This window comes from Podarcis gaigeae (assembly GCF_964106915.1).
Source record: "Podarcis gaigeae genome assembly, chromosome: 9".
NCBI lineage: Eukaryota > Metazoa > Chordata > Lepidosauria > Squamata > Lacertidae > Podarcis > Podarcis gaigeae.
This window is the reverse complement of record NC_139685.1, coordinates 77,234,612-77,251,551: the sequence shown is the minus strand read 5'-3', so window position 1 is coordinate 77,251,551 and position 16,940 is coordinate 77,234,612. Positions and strand designations below refer to the sequence as shown.

Sequence of the window (16,940 nt, the reverse complement as noted above, 5' to 3'; positions counted from 1 at the left end):
TCTTTGCTGGATCAAAGAATAGATAAAATTAGAAAATAAGGAGTTACTAGATTTAGAAGGCTTTGATAACAGATTTGGATGACATGCGTACTTATGGTGTGAGAAGAAGAAAATATTGTATTTTTTGCACCATAACACTCACTTTTTTCCTCCTAGAAAGTAAGGGGAAATGTCTGTGCGTGTTATGGAGAGAATGCCTACGGGTGGCATGCCTACGGATTTTCCTCCTCTAAAAACTATGTGTGTGTTATGGTCGGGTGTGTGTTATAGAACGAAAAATACGGTACAAAAAGGCTTTGGGAACCACATCTTCAGAAGTTCGTTAATAGAAATATGGGATAGGTATAAAAACCTATTAGAACCAAGAGTTCCACACTGGTTATCTCCGTTAGAAGTTATGACTGTAAAGAAAATTAATATGAGAGATAAATGGATTACATATGGTGAATTGATAATTAAAGAAGGAGGAAAATGGAAATTAAAACCATATGAACAAGTTAGAGAACATGTTTATGATTGGTTGCTGTTATGGGATTAAGGGGGCTACTCGTGCATAAGCGTTTAATCCCTCCAGGCTCTGCAAATCAGTTTCTAAACTCTCCCAGTCTGCGGAGCCATGGGTGCATGGCTACCTCAATCGCTGGCAGAATCCGTCAGTGGGCGCTTCCGGAATTTACGCCAACATAAGAGTTCCTTAACGGAAACTCTCCGTCTGGATTCTCTGCGTGACAGTTTCCTGCGCGGAGTAGGCGTCCCCAGCGGAGGTCCTGAGCCCTCCCCGCTGTTCTCACTGGAAGCATCTTGGAGCCATCCCTCCGCCTGAGTTTCTGCAGGAACTCTCCCTCTCCCCCTGCTGGTTCCTTCCTCAGCATCTGAGGGTCTCTTAGCCTCCTTGAGCCCTTCCACCACCTGACTCTCCGATGGCAGTTCCCTGACATCCACCTCCCCTCCAGGACCCCCCTCACCCCCCGTTTCCCCCTCCTCTCTGGGTGGTGAGGTTGGGAACCCCCGGAAAGAATCCTCCTCATCTTCGGATGACTCGAAAACCGCTCTCCATCTACTACTGTCCCTTCTGCCCGAATACTCTTCCACATCTGATTCTTCTTCCTCTTCCTGTCCTGATTCTGGGAACCCCTCGAACTCCTCTTCCTCGTCAGTGGTTCCGAAGTGTTTCTCCCAGAACCTAGCCAAAGGCTGAGGCTTCCTTGGGAACCGGCGATGAAACGTTTCTACTAATACCTCATCGTTGACCGTTTCTGCCGGTACCCGGGTATTTTCAGACTCCGGTTCCCCTTCCCATTCTACTAAGTCCTCCACCTGTTTACCCTTCCACCGAGAGTCGAGTATTTCTGCTACATGACTGCTGCGTTCCCTCTCTTCCACTTGCGGTGCCGCGGGAACCTCACTTTCCCGTCCCAAAATTTCCCGCCCCTCCCGGTATGGTGACAGTAATGACCTATGGAATACTGGATGCAGTTTCATGTTGTCGGGCAGCCTGAGCTTAAAGGCTACTGGATTGACCTGCTGTATAACCTCGAAAGGTCCCAGTCGTTTCGGTCTCAATTTCTTGCAACCCCCCTTGAATGGCAACCCTTGTGTGGACAACCACACCCGGTTCCCCACCCTTATGGTCTCTGCTTCCCTTCTGCTCTTATCTGCCTGCCTCTTGTATTCTTCCTTAGCCCTATCTAAACTCAATTTCAGCTGTTGATGTATTGCTTCCATTTCTTCCACAAAATGTTCCGCTGCCGGTACGCTCCATCTTTCCCCTCCTTCCCCCGGAAAGGCCCTGGGGTGACACCCATAATTGGCCATGAATGGACTCATGCCGGTGGACACATTTTCTGCGTTATTGTAGGCGAATTCGGCCAGGGCCAATTTCTCTACCCAATCATTCTCTCTGTCATTTACATAACACCTCAGATATTGTTGCAGAATACCATTTGCCCTTTCCGCCTGCCCATTTGTTTCTGGGTGTCTGGCGGTCAAGAAATTGACCTCTACGTGCAGTAAGCTCATGAGCTTCCTCCAGAACCTGGACGTAAATTGTTTCCCTCTATCTGAGACCACCCTCAAGGGGGCGCCATGCAACCTAAAAATGTGTTCTACAAACAACCTGGCGGTTTCTTCCGCTGTGACCGCATGTGAGCAAGCAATAAAGTGGCACATCTTGGTTAACAGGTCCACCACTACCATTACCGCAGTTTTCCCCTTGGATTTGGCAAATCCGTCATAAAATCTATGGACACTGCCTCCCATGGCCGTTCGGGTGTGGGCAATGGTTCCAGCAACCCCGCCGGCGCCGCCCTCTCCCCCTTTGCTCGCTGGCAGTGGTCGCACCCCCTTACATATTCTCGTACCTCTTCCCTCACCTTGGGCCACCAGAACTGCCTGGTAACTAACCACATGGTTTTGTGTTGCCCAAAGTGCCCCGCGGTGGGGCTGTCATGCAGTTGTTTGAGTACCCTACTCTTCAATTCCCCCTCTGGTATGTACAATGCTCCCCTGTAATACAACGCCCCGTTCCTTTCTTCAAAACCCCCTGTGTTCTCCCCAGCTCTCCTGAGCTCTCTGAGCTTGTTTTGGGCGTATTCATCGCTTTCTGTCCCTTCTACCAGTTCTCTTTGCCCCACCAATGCTGCTCCACACACCCAGTGGTCCTCTGGGATGATATGCCTTTCTTCGGGCGCCCCTCCCCCTCCATATACTCTGGCTTTCGGGATAGAGCATCCACTCTTACGTTCTCCGGCCCCGGTATGTAGCGAATCTCAAAATGGAATTTGGAAAATTCCTGGGCCCATCGCACTTGTCTTTGGTTCAGGACCCGGGCCGTTCTCCAATATTCCAGGTTCTTGTGGTCCGTGCACACCTGGACCTTGTGTTGCGCTCCAATTAGCAGGTGCCGCCATTGTCGAAACGCTTCATAAATGGCGAGCAGTTCTCTGTCGTACACGGTGTAGTTCCTTTCAGACTTATTCAACTTCTGCGAGAAGAAGGCACACGGTCTCCAGTCCGACGCATCCTTCCCCGGTTGGAGCAGGACCACTCCTACCGCTCGATCTGATGTGTCTGTTTCCACCCTCATTGGTCTACGTGCAAGAGCTGTTCTTCCGAAGCGAACGCTTTCTTTAGCCGTTCAAACGCTCGCTGCGCCTCTTCCGTCCATGCGAATTTCTTCTTACTACTGAGACAATCGGTGATGGGCGCCGTTAAGTGGGCAAAGTTTTTGATGAACTTCCTATAGAAGTTTCCAAACCCCAGGATCCTCTGCACGTCCTTCCTGGTTCTGGGTGTCTTCCATTCCAGTACCGCTTGGACCTTGCTGGGATCCATGGACAATCCCTTGTCTGACAAACGGTACCCCAGGAATTCCACCTCTCTGGTATGGAACTGGCACTTCTCCAATTTTACCCACAGCTGGTTTGCTTGCAGCCTGCGTAGGACCTCCCGGACATCTCGGACATGCTGCTCCTCGTCCTCTGAGTAGACCAACACGTCGTCTAAGAAGGCCACACAGTTCTTATAGAGCAAAGGTCCCAGGACGTGATGCATGAAGGATTGGAAACAGGCTGAGCCCCCCTGTAGTCCGAAGGGCATAACGAGATACTCAAAGGCCCCCAAGGGGGTGAACATGGTGGTCTTCCATTCATCCCCCTTCCCCATTCGTATCAGGTTATACGCTCCCCTCAGGTCCAGCTTGGTAAAAATCTTTCCCTTCCTCACCCTGGTCAGGATGTCGTCAATCCTGGGCATGGGAAAGGCCACTGGTTCTGACACCGAATTGACGGCCCGGATGTCCACGACCAACCTGGGTTTACTAGAGTCTTTTTTGTCCACAAAAAACACTGGGCTGCCCCCCACCGCTCTTGACTCCCTGATGAACCCTCTTTTCAGGTTCTTGTCTATGAACTCCCTTAACTCCTGCATCTCCCTGTCCGACATGGCGTGCAGTTTGCCCACTGGTAGCTGGGCTCCCGGGAGTAAGTTAATTTGACAGTCAAAGGGTCTATGTGGGGGCAGTCTATCTGCTTCCTTCTCGCTAAAGACTTCGCTCAGGTCTGCGTATTGTCGTGGTATTTCACCCTCCTTTACCATCGCCATCCCGGCAAGGCTTGCCCTAGCTAGCCCTTAAAGTTCTCTTCCCTTGCAGTGCTCTAAGCAGTGAGCGGACCCAAAAGAGACTGTTCGCTGGTGCCATCCCACTAGCGGATCATGTAACGCCAGCCAGCTCATTCCCAATATGATGGGAGGCCCTGCCAGGGTGGCTACATGAAAAGCAATGACTTCCGTGTGCCTTGCCACCCTCATTGTCATGGGAACCGTCTGTTGGGTTACTTCTCCCCCCAAGAGTTCCCTCCCATCAATCGTGGTCACCTGCAAGGAACTACCTAAGGGCTGTGTCTGTATCTGGTGCTCTGACGCAAACTCCTTACTCATAAAATTGCAGGAGCTGCCTGAGTCTAGCAGGGCTTTTATCATGAGTGGATGTCCGTTGGGCAGCTCTAGCAGCACCTCTATGGCAAGGGATTCTCGGGGGGGTTCAGGCTTGGGCACATTCACTGCTCCTTGGCCTGGCTGCTGTGCCCTGTCGCTGGCAGCCAGGCATTGGCTTTTACCTGCTCCTTAGCCTCCTCCTCCTCACTCCCAACAGCCCCCACCATTCCTTGCCATCCCTTCCTTTGTGGGCAGACCCTGGCAAAATGTCCGGGCTGTAGGCAGAGGAAACATTTTTTGGCGCTCTTTCCCTCCTTCTTCCGCCCTTCGTTGACATTTGAAGTTCCGCCCGCGCGCGCACCCCCAATCTCCATCGGTTCCACTGGTGGGGAAGGTTGCTCCTGCATCTCAGGAATGCGGAAATCATTCCAACACTCTCCTCTCCCTTCCCACTTCTCCAGCGCCCTCGCCTCCTGGCGCGCTCCAATCGCAAGCGCTGCCTTAGTCAGCTGATCCATGGAGTCTGGACGGGGCGCACGGGAAAGTTCGTCTTTCACCGCTGGGGCTAGGCCTTCTTCAAATAGCATTTGAATTGGCTCCGAAGATAGGTCCCACCCCAATTTATGTATAAGCATGGTAAATTGTGTCCAATACTCCCGGACGGATTGATTTCCCTGTTTGCACGCCATTAACTGCCTGCGTACCACCCCCTGTTCGATCTGGCTGGAAAACATCAAGTCCATCGCGATAAAGAATTTCCTCAAGTCCTTTAAGGCGTCATTATTTGCTGCCATCAGGGGCCTCACCCAGTCTCTCGCCCCCCCCTCGAGGTGACCAATCACAAAGCCACTCTCGATTCCTCATCGGCAAAGTCATCAAACTGCAGATTCAGGGCGTACTGCATCTCTGTTTTAAAGGATTGGTCACCCCCGAATTTCTGTACCAACCCCGGTACCTTCCTTGCGATGGGGGTGGGTTTTCCCTGCGCGTCCTGAGCTCTCCTTTCCTTGAGCCGCGCCGTGAGCAGTGCCAGCTGGTGCTCCAAAGCCCTGTTTCTCTCCTCCAGAGTAGGACCCGCTCCAGCTCCTCCTCCTGCTCCTCCGGCTCCGTCCGGGTTGCTCATGATGCCTCTCCTTCGCACAAGTAGCGTCAAAGACTGATGGATTGCTGTTATGGGATTAAGGGGGCTACTCGTGCGTAAGCGTTTAAGCCCTCCAGGCTCTGCAAATCAGTTTCTAAACTCTCCCAGTCCGCGGAGCCATGGGTGCATGGCTACCTCAATCGCTGGCAGAATCCATCAGTGGGCGCTTCCGGAATTTACGCCAACATAAGAGTTCCTTAACGGAAACTCTCCGTCTGGATTCTCTGCGTGACAGTTTCCTGCGCGGAGTAGGCGTCCCCAGCGGAGGTCCTGAGCCCTCCCCGCTGTTCTCACTGGAAGCATCTTGGAGCCATCCCTCCGCCTGAGTTTCTGCAGGAACTCTCCCTCTCCCCCTGCTGGTTCCTTCCTCAGCATCTGAGGGTCTCTTAGCCTCCTTGAGCCCTTCCACCACCTGACTCTCCGATGGCAGTTCCCTGACAGTTGCATTACTTTCAGGTTAATGAAATGTTTAAAAAAGATTTTAAAGAAAGTGGTTATGTAGAAAAAGACTCAAAGTTTCAAACAGAGATAATAAACAATGACTGTAAAATTCTGTCAAAAATGTATAAGATATTGTTGGAATGGCACACGAAAGATGAAGAAGTTAAATCGGTAATGATACAATGGGCCAAGGACTTTGGTTATAATATACAATTCGATGATTGGGGAAAATTATGGAAGGAAAATTTAAAATTTACTGCATGTACGGCGTTAAAGGAAAATGTTATGAAAATGTTTTATAGATGGTATATCACACCGGTAAAATTAGCAAAAATGTTTAAGACGTGTAATAAGTGTTGGAAATGTAAAGAAAAAGAAGGAACGTTTTATCAGAGCTTGCAGGGCAGCAGCTGAAGAAGGAGCAAAAAGGGTTTTCTTGTGTATGTGTTTCTTTGTGGCTGATTAGCTGCTCTCCCTGTGCAAGGGTCAGAGGGCGCAGGGTTTCTGTTGAGGCAGGTGATTAGCTGTGGAAGGAGCTTATCAGAGCTTGCAGGGCAGCAGCTGAAGAAGGAGTGTTGGACCTAGAAGGTTTTAAAAATGTATTTGGGTGGCATGCATATTTGTGGTATGATAAGGTCAAAGCACATAAAGCGTTTAAAAACCATATTGTTAGAAAAGCACTGTTTAATGTCTGGATAAGATATAAGGACTTGCTTGAAAATAAAACCCCAAGGTGGTTGTCACCAATGGAAGCGAAGGCTCAGAAAAAGCTCAATATGGAGGCCAAATGGCCGAAATATTGGGAAATTTTGGAACAAGAGGGAGACAGATTAAAACTTCAGAGTTTTGAAAAACTAAAAAATAGTGTGAGACTGGCTTCATTATTACCAAATAATGGAAGCATATAATTTGGACAAAAAAATTGGCTTCCAGGTGGAAAAATCAAAATTGGAAACAGAACTGTTAGATTCCAAAATTAAGAACTTGTCAAGAATGTATAACTTGCTGTTGAAATGGAACACTCAGGATGAAACGGTGAAATCAGCTATGATTAAATGGGTACACGATGTTGGACATAATATTATGATGGCTGACTGGGAACAGTTATGGACCACAGGTATGAAGTTCACGGCAGGTAATGCCTTAAGAGAAAATATAATGAAAATGATCTACAGGTGGTACATGACACCAGTCAAGCTCGCAAAAATTTATCATTTGCCCGATAATAAATGTTGGAAATGCAAAGAGACTAAAGGTACATTCTTTCACCTTTGGTGGACATGCCCAAGGATTAAGGCTTTCTGGGAGATGATCTATAATGAAATGAAAAAGGTATTTAAATATACCTTTCTGAAGAAACCAGAGGCCTTTCTCCTGGGCATGGTTGGCCAATTGGTGCCAAAGAAGGATAGAACTTTCTTTATGTATGCTACAACAGCAGCAAGAATACTTATTGCAAAGTACTGGAAGACACAAGATCTACCCACCCGGGTAGAATGGCAGATGAAGGTGATGGACTACATGGAATTGGCGGAAATGATTGGCAGAATCCGAGACCAGGGAGAAGAGTCAGTGGAGGAAGATTGGAAGAAATTTAAAGACTGTCTACAGAAATATTGTAAAATTAATGAATGTTAGAAGGATGTTGGAATGAAGTTACGTGGTTTTAGCAGAAAAGTTATAAAGGTTTAGGAAAAAACAGACTGTTAATTGGTGAAAGGAGGTAAAGTAGTTACATTATATTAAGATAAATTACAGGACAAAAATTGGAAAAGATGGAAAGGATTTGCTGAAATAGTTAACTGAACTAGAATACAAAAAAGGGAGGTGTGAGGAGGTCAAGGATACAAGCAAATGAAAGATAAGTTATGGGAAGGTTTGATGTGTTTTTTAATTGTTTCTATTTTTCTGTTCTCCCCCCCCCCCTTCTTTTTGCTTATTGTGATGTGCTATTTTGTTTTTGTTTAATATGGTGTTTTTACTTTTTCTTTTTGTAACTTTTAAAACTTTAATAAATATTATTTTCAAAAAAAAAAGAAGGACCAAAAAGGGTTTTCTTGTGTGTGTTTCTTTGTGGCTGATTAGCTGCTCTCCCTGTGCAAAGGTCAGAGGGGGCAGGGTTTCTGTTGAGGCAGGTGATTAGCTGTGGGAGGAGCTTATCAGAGCTTGCAGGGCAGCGGCGCGTGCCTAGCGGCGTGCACAGTTTAATCCATCTTTTAGATTTAGGGGAGCTAGTCTCAAACGTTTGTTGGGGGAGACCTAGGTTTTTTGGGGGGGAGTTATTTGTCCTGTCTTCACGCTTTTTATGATGGAGGACTGCTGTAGCCACTCCCAATGACACGTTCTCAAGATGGAGGGTGAGGGAACAGCTGCAGTCACCTGCGGTTCCTGCGCAATGTTTGCCATCTTGCCAAAGGTTGCAGGCAGCTTTACCTGCAGCAACTGCATGTTGATTGCCCTCTTAGAAGACAAAGTCCAGCAACTGGAGGAACGTGTAGCTACGCTCCAAAGAATTAGAGAGCTGGAGCTCTTCTTGGAAGCAACAGAGCACACCGTCTCCACCAAGGAGGAGACAGGGGACTCCCCTGAGAAGGAGGCTAGTTCACCAACACAGGAGCCAGATATATGGAGAAACATGACTCAAAAAAGTAGGAGGCCCAGGGTTCGCTCTGATTGTTTAGAAATATACAATCGCTTTGAGGTCCTCTCCCCTAGCATGGAAGACGAAGAGCAGACTCCATTTGAGGATCTCTCCCTCATTACAGTCGATCAGGTATATGAAGACGAGCAGCAAGGTCAGTCGTCAAGGAATGTGCAGGCGACCTTGGAACGGACAGCTCATGGAAGAACCCCGACCAGACCTAAGAGGAGGCGTGTAGTGGTGATAGGGGATTCCCTACTGAGGGGAACAGAAGCAGTGATCTGTGGGCCTGACAAGATGTCTCGGGAAGTGTGCTGTCTCCCCGGGGCTAAGATCCAAGATGTAACTGAACGACTGCAAGGAATCATAAAACCCACTGACAAATACCCCTTCCTCTTGGTTCATGTAGGAACCAATGACACTGCAAGCAATAGCCTCCGGAAGATCAAAAGAGACTACGAGGCTCTTGGCAGGAAATTGAAGCAATTAAATGCACAAATTGTCATCTCATCTGTCCTCCCAGTTGAACAACGTGGCCCAGGGAGAGAGGGAAAAATAGTGGAAGTGAACAGCTGGCTTCGCAAATGGTGTAAACAGGAATGGTTTGGATTCTTAGATCACGGACTGCTGTTTTTTTGAAGATGGACTTCTGGCAAGTGATGGGCTGCACCTCACAACGGTTGGGAGGAATGTTTTTGCCAAAAATCTCAGAAGTCTCATCAGGAGGCCTTTAAACTGACTAATGTGGGGGAGGGAGACAGTGCTCCTGAAGGCAGGAGTCTATCAATTGATGAAGATTATCATCCAAATGTCATAGACCAAATGGAGCAAACAGCACGCAGACCTAGTGGTGGGAGGAAAAAATCCTTAAATAAGAGACACAGGGGAATGATTAATGGACTTCAATGTCTGTACACTAATGCGCAAAGCATGGGAAATAAACAAGATGAGCTTGAGCTCTTGGTACAGCAAACTAAATATGACATAATAGGCATCACTGAAACCTGGTGGGATAAGTCCCACGATTGGAATGTAATAATGGAGGGATACAATCTATTTCAGAGAAATAGACCAGACAAGAAAGGAGGAGGAGTGGCGTTATATGTCAGGGATGTGTATACCTGTGAAGAGATCCAAGAGTTAGAACCTCAAAGCCAAAGTGAGAGCATTTGGGTCAAAATTAAGGGAGAGAAGAATAACAGTGACCTCATTGTGGGAGTTTACTATAGATCCCCAAGCCAAACGGAGGACATAGATGATGCCTTCCTGGAACAGATGGCCAAGCATGCAAAAGGAAGGGAGATACAGTGGTGCCCGGCAAGACAAACGCCTCGCAAGACAGAAAACCCACTAGACTAAAGGGTTTTCCCTTTTGGAGGCGCTTCGCAAAACGAATTTCCCTATGGGGTTGCTTCACAAGACGAAAAAATCTTGCGAGTCCCCGTGGGTTTTTTCCGCTCCCCCCCTCTTTTCCTAAGCCGCTAAGCCACTTAACAGCTGATCCGCTGATAAGAAGCTTAACAGCTGATCGCTAGAAGCCGCTAGACCGCTGTAGCGCGAATCCGCTAAGCTGTCAATGGGCTTGCTTCGCAAGACGAAAAAACCGCTAGATGAAGAGAATCGCGGAACGGATTCTTTTCGTCTTGCGAGGCACCACTGTAGTAGTAATGGGGGACTTCAATTACCCGGATATTTGTTGGATGTCAAACTCAGCCAAGAGCATAAGGTCAAACAGATTCCTCACTGGCCTTGCAGACAACTTCATTGTCCAGAAAGTGGGAGAAGCAACAAGAGGAACAGCCATTTTAGATCTGGTCCTAACCAATGTTGATGACCTGGTTAGTGGGGTAGAAGTGGAAGGATCATTAGGCGCGAGTGATCATGCTCTTCTGAAGTTTTCTATACAGCGGAAAGGAGCAGCCAAGCATACTAGGACTCAATTTCTTGACTTTAAGAAAGCCGACTTCATAAAACTTAGGGAACTGCTGGGTGAGATCCCATGGACAGTAATACTAAAAGGAAAGGGAGTTCATGATGGCTGGGAGTTTGTTAAGAGGGAGATAGTAAAAGCACAACTTCAGGCAATACCAATGAGACGGAAACATGGAAGGTGCCTAAAGAAGCCAGGGTGGCTATCTAAAGAACTTTTAACTGAGTTAAGATTTAAAAAAGATGTGTACAAAAAATGGAAAAGGGGGGAAACCACCAAAGAGGAATTCAAACAAATAGCCAGCACGTCAGAAAAGCTAAAGCACAGAATGAACTCAGGCTTGCTAGAGAGGTTAAAAGCAACCAAAAAGGCTTTTATGGGTATGTTCGTAGCAAAAGGAAGAACAAAGAAACAGTGGGGTCACTCAGAGGAGAAGATGGTGAAATGCAAACAGGGGACACAGAAAGGGCTGAACTCCTCAATGCATTCTTTGTCTCAGTCTTCTCCAATGAAGAAAACAATGCCCGACCTGAATAATTTAGAGCAAATGATTCAGCAGAGGAAACACAGCCCAGAATAACTAAGGAGATAGTACAAGAATACATGGCTAGTTTAGATGTATTCAAGTCTCCAGGGCCAGATGAACTGCATCCAAGAGTATTAAAAGAACTGGCAGATGTGATCTCAGAACCACTGGCAGTCATCTTTGAGAATTCCTGGAGAACAGGTGAAGTCCCGGCAGACTGGAGGAGGGCAAATGTTGTCCCTATTTTCAAAAAGGGGGAAAGAGAGGACCCAAATAATTACCGCCCAGTCAGTCTGAAATCAATACCAGGGAAGATTCTGGAGCAGATCGTTAAGCAAACTGTGAGCACCTAGAAAGGAATGCTGTGATCACCAATAGTCAGCATGGATTTCTGAAAAATAAGTCATGTCAGACTAACCTGATCTCGTTTTTTGACAGAATTACAAGCCTGGTAGATGAAGGGAACGCAGTGGATGTAGCCTACCTTGATTTCAGCAAGGCATTTGACAAGGTGCCCCATGATATTCTTGTAAAAAAGCTGGTAAAATGTGGTCTTGACTATGCTACCACTCAGTGGATTTGTAACTGGCTGACTGACCGAACGCAAAGGGTGCTCATCAGTGGTTCCTCTTCATCCTGGAGAAGAGTGCCACAGGGTTCTGTCTTGGGCCTGGTCTCATTCAACATCTTTATTAACCCTTGGATGATGGACTCAAGGGCATCCTGATCAAATTTGCAGATGACACCAAACTGGGAGGGGTGGCTAACACCCCAGAGGACAGGATCACACTTCAAAACGACCTTGACAGATTAGAGAACTGGGCCAAAACAAACAAGATGAATTTTAACAGGGAGAAATGTAAAGTATTGCACTTGGGCAAAAAAATCAGAGGCACAAATACAGTTCAAGAAGGACACTGACAAACTGGAACGTGTCCAGAGGAGGGCAACCAAAATGGTCAAAGGCCTGGAAACGATGCCTTATGAGGAACGGCTAAGGGAGCTGGGCATGTTTACCCTGGAGAAGAGGAGGTTAAGGGGTGATATGATAGCCATGTTCAAATATATAAAAGGATGTCACATAGAGGAGGGAGAAAGGTTGTTTTCTGCTGCTCCAGAGAAGCGGACACGGAGCAATGGATCCAAACTACAAGAAAGAAGATTCCACCTAAACATTAGGAAGAACTTCCTGACAGTAAGAGCTGTTCGACAGTGGAATTTGCTGCCAAGGAGTGTGGAGGTCTTTAAGCAGAGGCTTGACAACCATATGTCAGGAGTGCTGTGATGGTGTTTCCTGCTTGGCAGGGGGTTGGACTCGATGGCCCTTGTGGTCTCTTCCAACTCTATGATTCTATTATTCTATGATTCTATGATCATATGTGGTGGGATTGTAAGAAAGTGAAAGTTTTCTGGGAGATGATATATAATGAATTGAAAAAGATGTTTAAATATACATTTGTAAAGAAACCAGAAGCTTTTCTTTTAGTGATTACAGGAAAGGAAATAAGAAGAAAGGACTGTAAACTTTTCCAATATGCAGTTACAGCAGCAAGAATTTTATTGGCCCAGAAATGGAAACAAGAGGAAATACCGATGATAGAAGAATGGAGAATGTAACTGACAGACTATGCAGAGTTGGATAAGTTAACTGGGAAAATTAGATATTGTCGAGACCAAAAGTTCATCGAAGACTGGGGAAAATTTGTAGAATATCTGAAAAATATATGTGATGTGCAAACAACACTATCGGGGTTCCAAGAAGCACTGTGAAATTTGAGATGTATTGTTAAAAGAAATAGAAGCGGGAGGGGAAACTAATGGCAATACTAAACAGAAGAAATGCGTAATTGAGAGGTAAATATGGATGATTGGCAGAGAAGCTGAAGGAAGTCCAAAAAGAGATAATTTGTCAAAATGTGGATAAAATTGTATATTTGTGTTGAAAATTAATAAAAATCATTAAATAATAATAATAAATATCTTTGATGTTTCTCTAGGGTGACCCCATGCAAAGGACTGCAGCACTCTGTTCTGGCTTTAAGAGTATTCAGCTACAGGAGGGGCTTTCAGCTGGGGCAGAATCAGGGCAGGTTCTCACTGCACTACAATTCTTCATCTTACCAATTTCTTTTTGCAGTTCATCATTTTTGTTGGCAATATACCGCATTTCCTCTGATTTGTTTAGCGCTACAGCGAGTATTCCAAAGTCTAAAAGATTTGAAATAGTTCAAGTCAAAAGAGTATCTGAAATAACAATCTGCAAATATTAAGAAACCATTTTCAAACATTTTTAAACACTCTAGCCTGAAACAAGAAGCAGAGCTCAAGGATCGGGTTCTTATGAATATGAGGACAGACTTGATTCTCTGTGGCTGAGATCACCAATGAAAAGCCTCAGAAGAATCCTGCAGCTGGATCAGACCAAAGACCCATGCAACCCACTATCCTATTCTCATATTAAAACTGGCTCATGAAGTATCTCTAATGTTCCTCTCCTATGTCCTCCTTTTCTGCTGGGAATCACTGGGTCACAAAAGAATTCCCACCTTGAGTCCCACAGTAAAACCAAAAATACAAAAATACTTTTAAGTTTTCTATTATGCTTTGTGAGATCTAAGAAAATAGAGGCGCCCAAACTCTTTTTTGGATGAATTCTGGGTTGCATTTTACATAGAACTAAGTAGGACATAATGTCAGTGCAGGATTTTCTCCTTGTGCAATGCAATCTTCAGCCCCTTTCCCTCCATTCTGTTCTGACGTTTTCCCCCACCCTGGAGAGCAGCTTTGGTGATGGCATGCAGGGAGAAGTGGGGGCAAAGTTCCCTTGTGCTAGTGCTAAATCTTGTGTCTCACCATGTTTGCTGCTAATATCGTTATGTACTTTTTGAACTTTGAATAAAGATGTTAAAAAAACAAAACAAACAACTGTCTGCTTTTCTTCCTGCTGAGGAATGAAATAGTGATAAACTCTATTGGGTGGTGAGTTTCATTTACTATAAGTATCGCTCACACAATATGAAAGTGAATAAAAGGAATTGAAATATGTTTACACATGAGGACGTGCATATGAAATGCTTACCAACCTTGTCCTCATAGAATGAATCAATCCCAACAACAAAGTTTCGAATCATGGTCATTGCCACTTGAAACTCCTCTCTGTTTTTCACTTCCTTCTGATCTAAGGAGGAGGTAGGTAGAAATGAAATGAAAAAATTGTTTTCTAGCACCCTGGTCTGATGACCTGGGGGACGGGATACTTGGTTTCAATCTGCTTTTAATACTGAATTTAAATTGCTGACTTTTTCCATTTAGTCTGTTGCCTCTGTTATCAGATGGTTTGGCCTTCCTTTGAGAGCTTTAGATTTTGGGGTGTCCAGATACCCCTGTCCTCTTTGTCCTGTGGACTTGCATTTGCCAGGCTGCCAAATGCCCTGCTGTATGCAAATTCTTGGATCATTTGGTTTCCTCCCCCTGAGCTTTGCTTACTTTGAGTGCCCTTTAAATATGAATTAGCTATGAAAATAGGCCATTTGTTCATCTATCCACTGCTATCCACTACTCTTTTTCTGTTGAATACTGGGTTACATTCCACATAATTCTAAGAAGGACATTATGTCAGTGCAGGTATTTATCCTTGCGCAGTGCAATCTTCCGCCCCTTTCCCTCCAATCTGTTCCCCACCCTGCAGAGCAGCTTTGGTGATGGCATGCAGGGAGAAGTGGGGGCAAAGTTCCCTTGTGCTAGTGCTAAAATCTTGCAGTAGTATAAACACTGTGAATTACAGTTTGATAGGGAAGGACAGCATTTCTAGTGGGGGGATGTGAGAATCACAACCATCTGCTTTTCTTCCTGCTGAGCAATGAAACTGTGATAAACTCTACTGTATTGGGTGATGAGTTTCATTGAATATATGTAGTTACAGATAGGTAGCCGTGTTGGTCTGCCATAGTCAAAACAAAACAAAAATTCCTTCCAGTAGCACCTTAAAGACCAACTAAGTTAGTTCTTGGTATGAGCTTTCGTGTGCATGCACACTTCTTCAGATACACTTCTTCAGATACACCAGTGTATCTGAAGAAGTGTGCATGCACACGAAAGCTCATACCAAGAACTAACTTAGTTGGTCTTTAAGGTGCTACTGGAAGGAATTTTTTTGTATTGAATATATGTATTGCTTACACAATATGAATCCCAAAGTGAACTATAGGAATTGACGCCTGCTTAAATTAAACAGGGTCTAGCAAAAGTGAGGATGTGCATAAAAAAATGCTTACCATCCTTGTCTTCATGGATTGTATCAAGCCCAACAACAAAGGTCCGAATGATATCCATTGCGATTTGAAACTCCGCTCTTATTTTTAGTTCCTTTTGATCTAAGGAGGAGGTAGGTAGAAAAGAAATGATTAAAATGTCTGACTGTCTGGGGGATGGGATACATGGTTTCAAACTGCTTTTAATATTGAATTTAAATTGCTGACTTGTAAGGCAGATAAGAAATCAAATCAACAAAACCATGAATATGACTTTATTAATATTTTCTCAGCCCTTGATAGCGGCTGTCCTGCTGGTCTGAAGTCCTGTTTCCATTTAGCCTGTTGCTTCTGTCATCAGATGCTTTGGCCTTCCTTTGAGAGCTTTAGATTTTGGGGTGTCCAGATACCCCTGTCCTCTTTGTCCTGTGGACTTGCATTTGCCAGGCTGCCAAATGCCCTGCTGTATGCAAATTCTTAGATCATTTGGTTCCCTCCCCCTGAGCTTTGCTTACTTTGAGTGCCCTTTAAATATGAATTAGCTATGAATATAGGCCATTTGTTCATCTATCCAGTGCTATTTTTCTAAAAAAAGAGGCACTGGAACTCAGCATGAATGCCTTCCTTGTTCCCTTAGATTGGCAACGGAGCCCACCTGAGAGGGCCTGGAACTGATGAATTCCGGCTGAAAAAGGCCCTGCATATATCTTGATATTTAGGTAGGCTCTGGACCCACCCACTTTGGCCATGGCCTTATCCTCTGCAGTCTGTTTCCCCCAAGCACTTTCCTTCAAAGGGACTGGAGCCCTAGAAGAGGGTAGGGTGGCAAGGATCAGGAATGGGGGCTCTCCCCCAGCAAATGAGGATTAGTTGGGAAAGGAGCAGAGAATGGCAACTGGGAAAGGGAATTGTCCAGGGTGTTCCAGGGACTTGTGTCAGTCTGTGCTTCTGTTCCAAGTTCTGGAACTCACTTATAAATTGTAAGCAAAACAGTGCCATTGCTCTCAATGGGTGACAGCTGCAACTCCCTCCCTGAAATCAAAGAGGATAAATGAAGCAAAGGGATAAACGGAAGGTGGATCCTGCCATCTCTTTTTGGAAATGCTATTGGCATTGAAGGAACGCCCGTGACATTAGATGCAAAGTATGCTAATTATGTACTTACATAGAAGGAAAATCAGCAGTGTCATGGCAGTAAGGATGCAAATCTCAAGTATGACAAATCTTTCACCCGTTGGAGATTTGAAGAAGATAACCAATTCCTGAAAGAGAGATGCTTGAAGAAAAACAATTCTACTTTAGCCATCAGGAGCCAACATACCATTCCCAGCCCAGGAAAAAGGGTTTCCATATTCTGTGGCAGCCATCAGCCAGAGACAGTCAATTGTTCAGGGGGTGGGCACTTGGGAGGATAAGCAGGTGGAGGAAGCAAGGTGAGATGTCTTGCTGCTTGAGGGAACTTTTTTTTTTTACAAATGTCTGGATCAGAAGACAGGAGCCTTTGATGTTACTTTCTGCACCCCAGACAAATGGCAAGATGCCCCCTCCATGCACATAATTCCACATACAGAAGCTAG

The 16,940-nt window shown here is 45.6% G+C and overlaps 2 protein-coding genes across 9 annotated transcripts in view; one reads left to right on the top strand and one right to left on the bottom strand.

Moving 5' to 3' along the window:
* LOC310852802 (uncharacterized protein) overlaps positions 1-9,613 on the top strand; it is a 62,574-nt gene extending 52,961 nt beyond the window's left edge. The window contains exons 2-3 of one of the 5 annotated variants that reach the window (XM_083756836.1): positions 6,419-6,588; positions 8,057-9,613. In XM_083756836.1, the coding sequence (XP_083612962.1) occupies positions 8,367-9,296 (930 nt within the window). In that variant the 5' untranslated portion in view covers positions 6,419-6,588; positions 8,057-8,366 and the 3' untranslated portion in view covers positions 9,297-9,613. Of the gene's footprint in view, positions 1-6,405; positions 6,589-8,056 lie in introns of those variants that run through there. The other 4 variants (XM_083756837.1, XM_083756838.1, XM_083756839.1 and 1 more) reach the window with 4 other exon arrangements.
* The window catches only part of LOC310852804 (CD209 antigen-like protein C), a 114,889-nt gene that overhangs the window by 58,408 nt on the left and 39,541 nt on the right, over positions 1-16,940 (bottom strand). For 2 of the 4 annotated variants that reach the window (XM_083756843.1, XM_083756842.1), the window contains 4 exons: positions 16,529-16,639; positions 15,388-15,486; positions 14,193-14,291; positions 13,235-13,321 (listed from right to left, as the gene is read on the bottom strand). In XM_083756843.1, coding sequence (XP_083612969.1) covers positions 13,235-13,321; positions 14,193-14,291; positions 15,388-15,486; positions 16,529-16,639 — 396 coding nt within the window. Of the gene's footprint in view, positions 1-10,320; positions 10,493-13,234; positions 13,322-14,192; positions 14,292-15,387; positions 15,487-16,528; positions 16,640-16,940 lie in introns of those variants that run through there. The other 2 variants (XM_083756849.1, XM_083756845.1) reach the window with 2 other exon arrangements.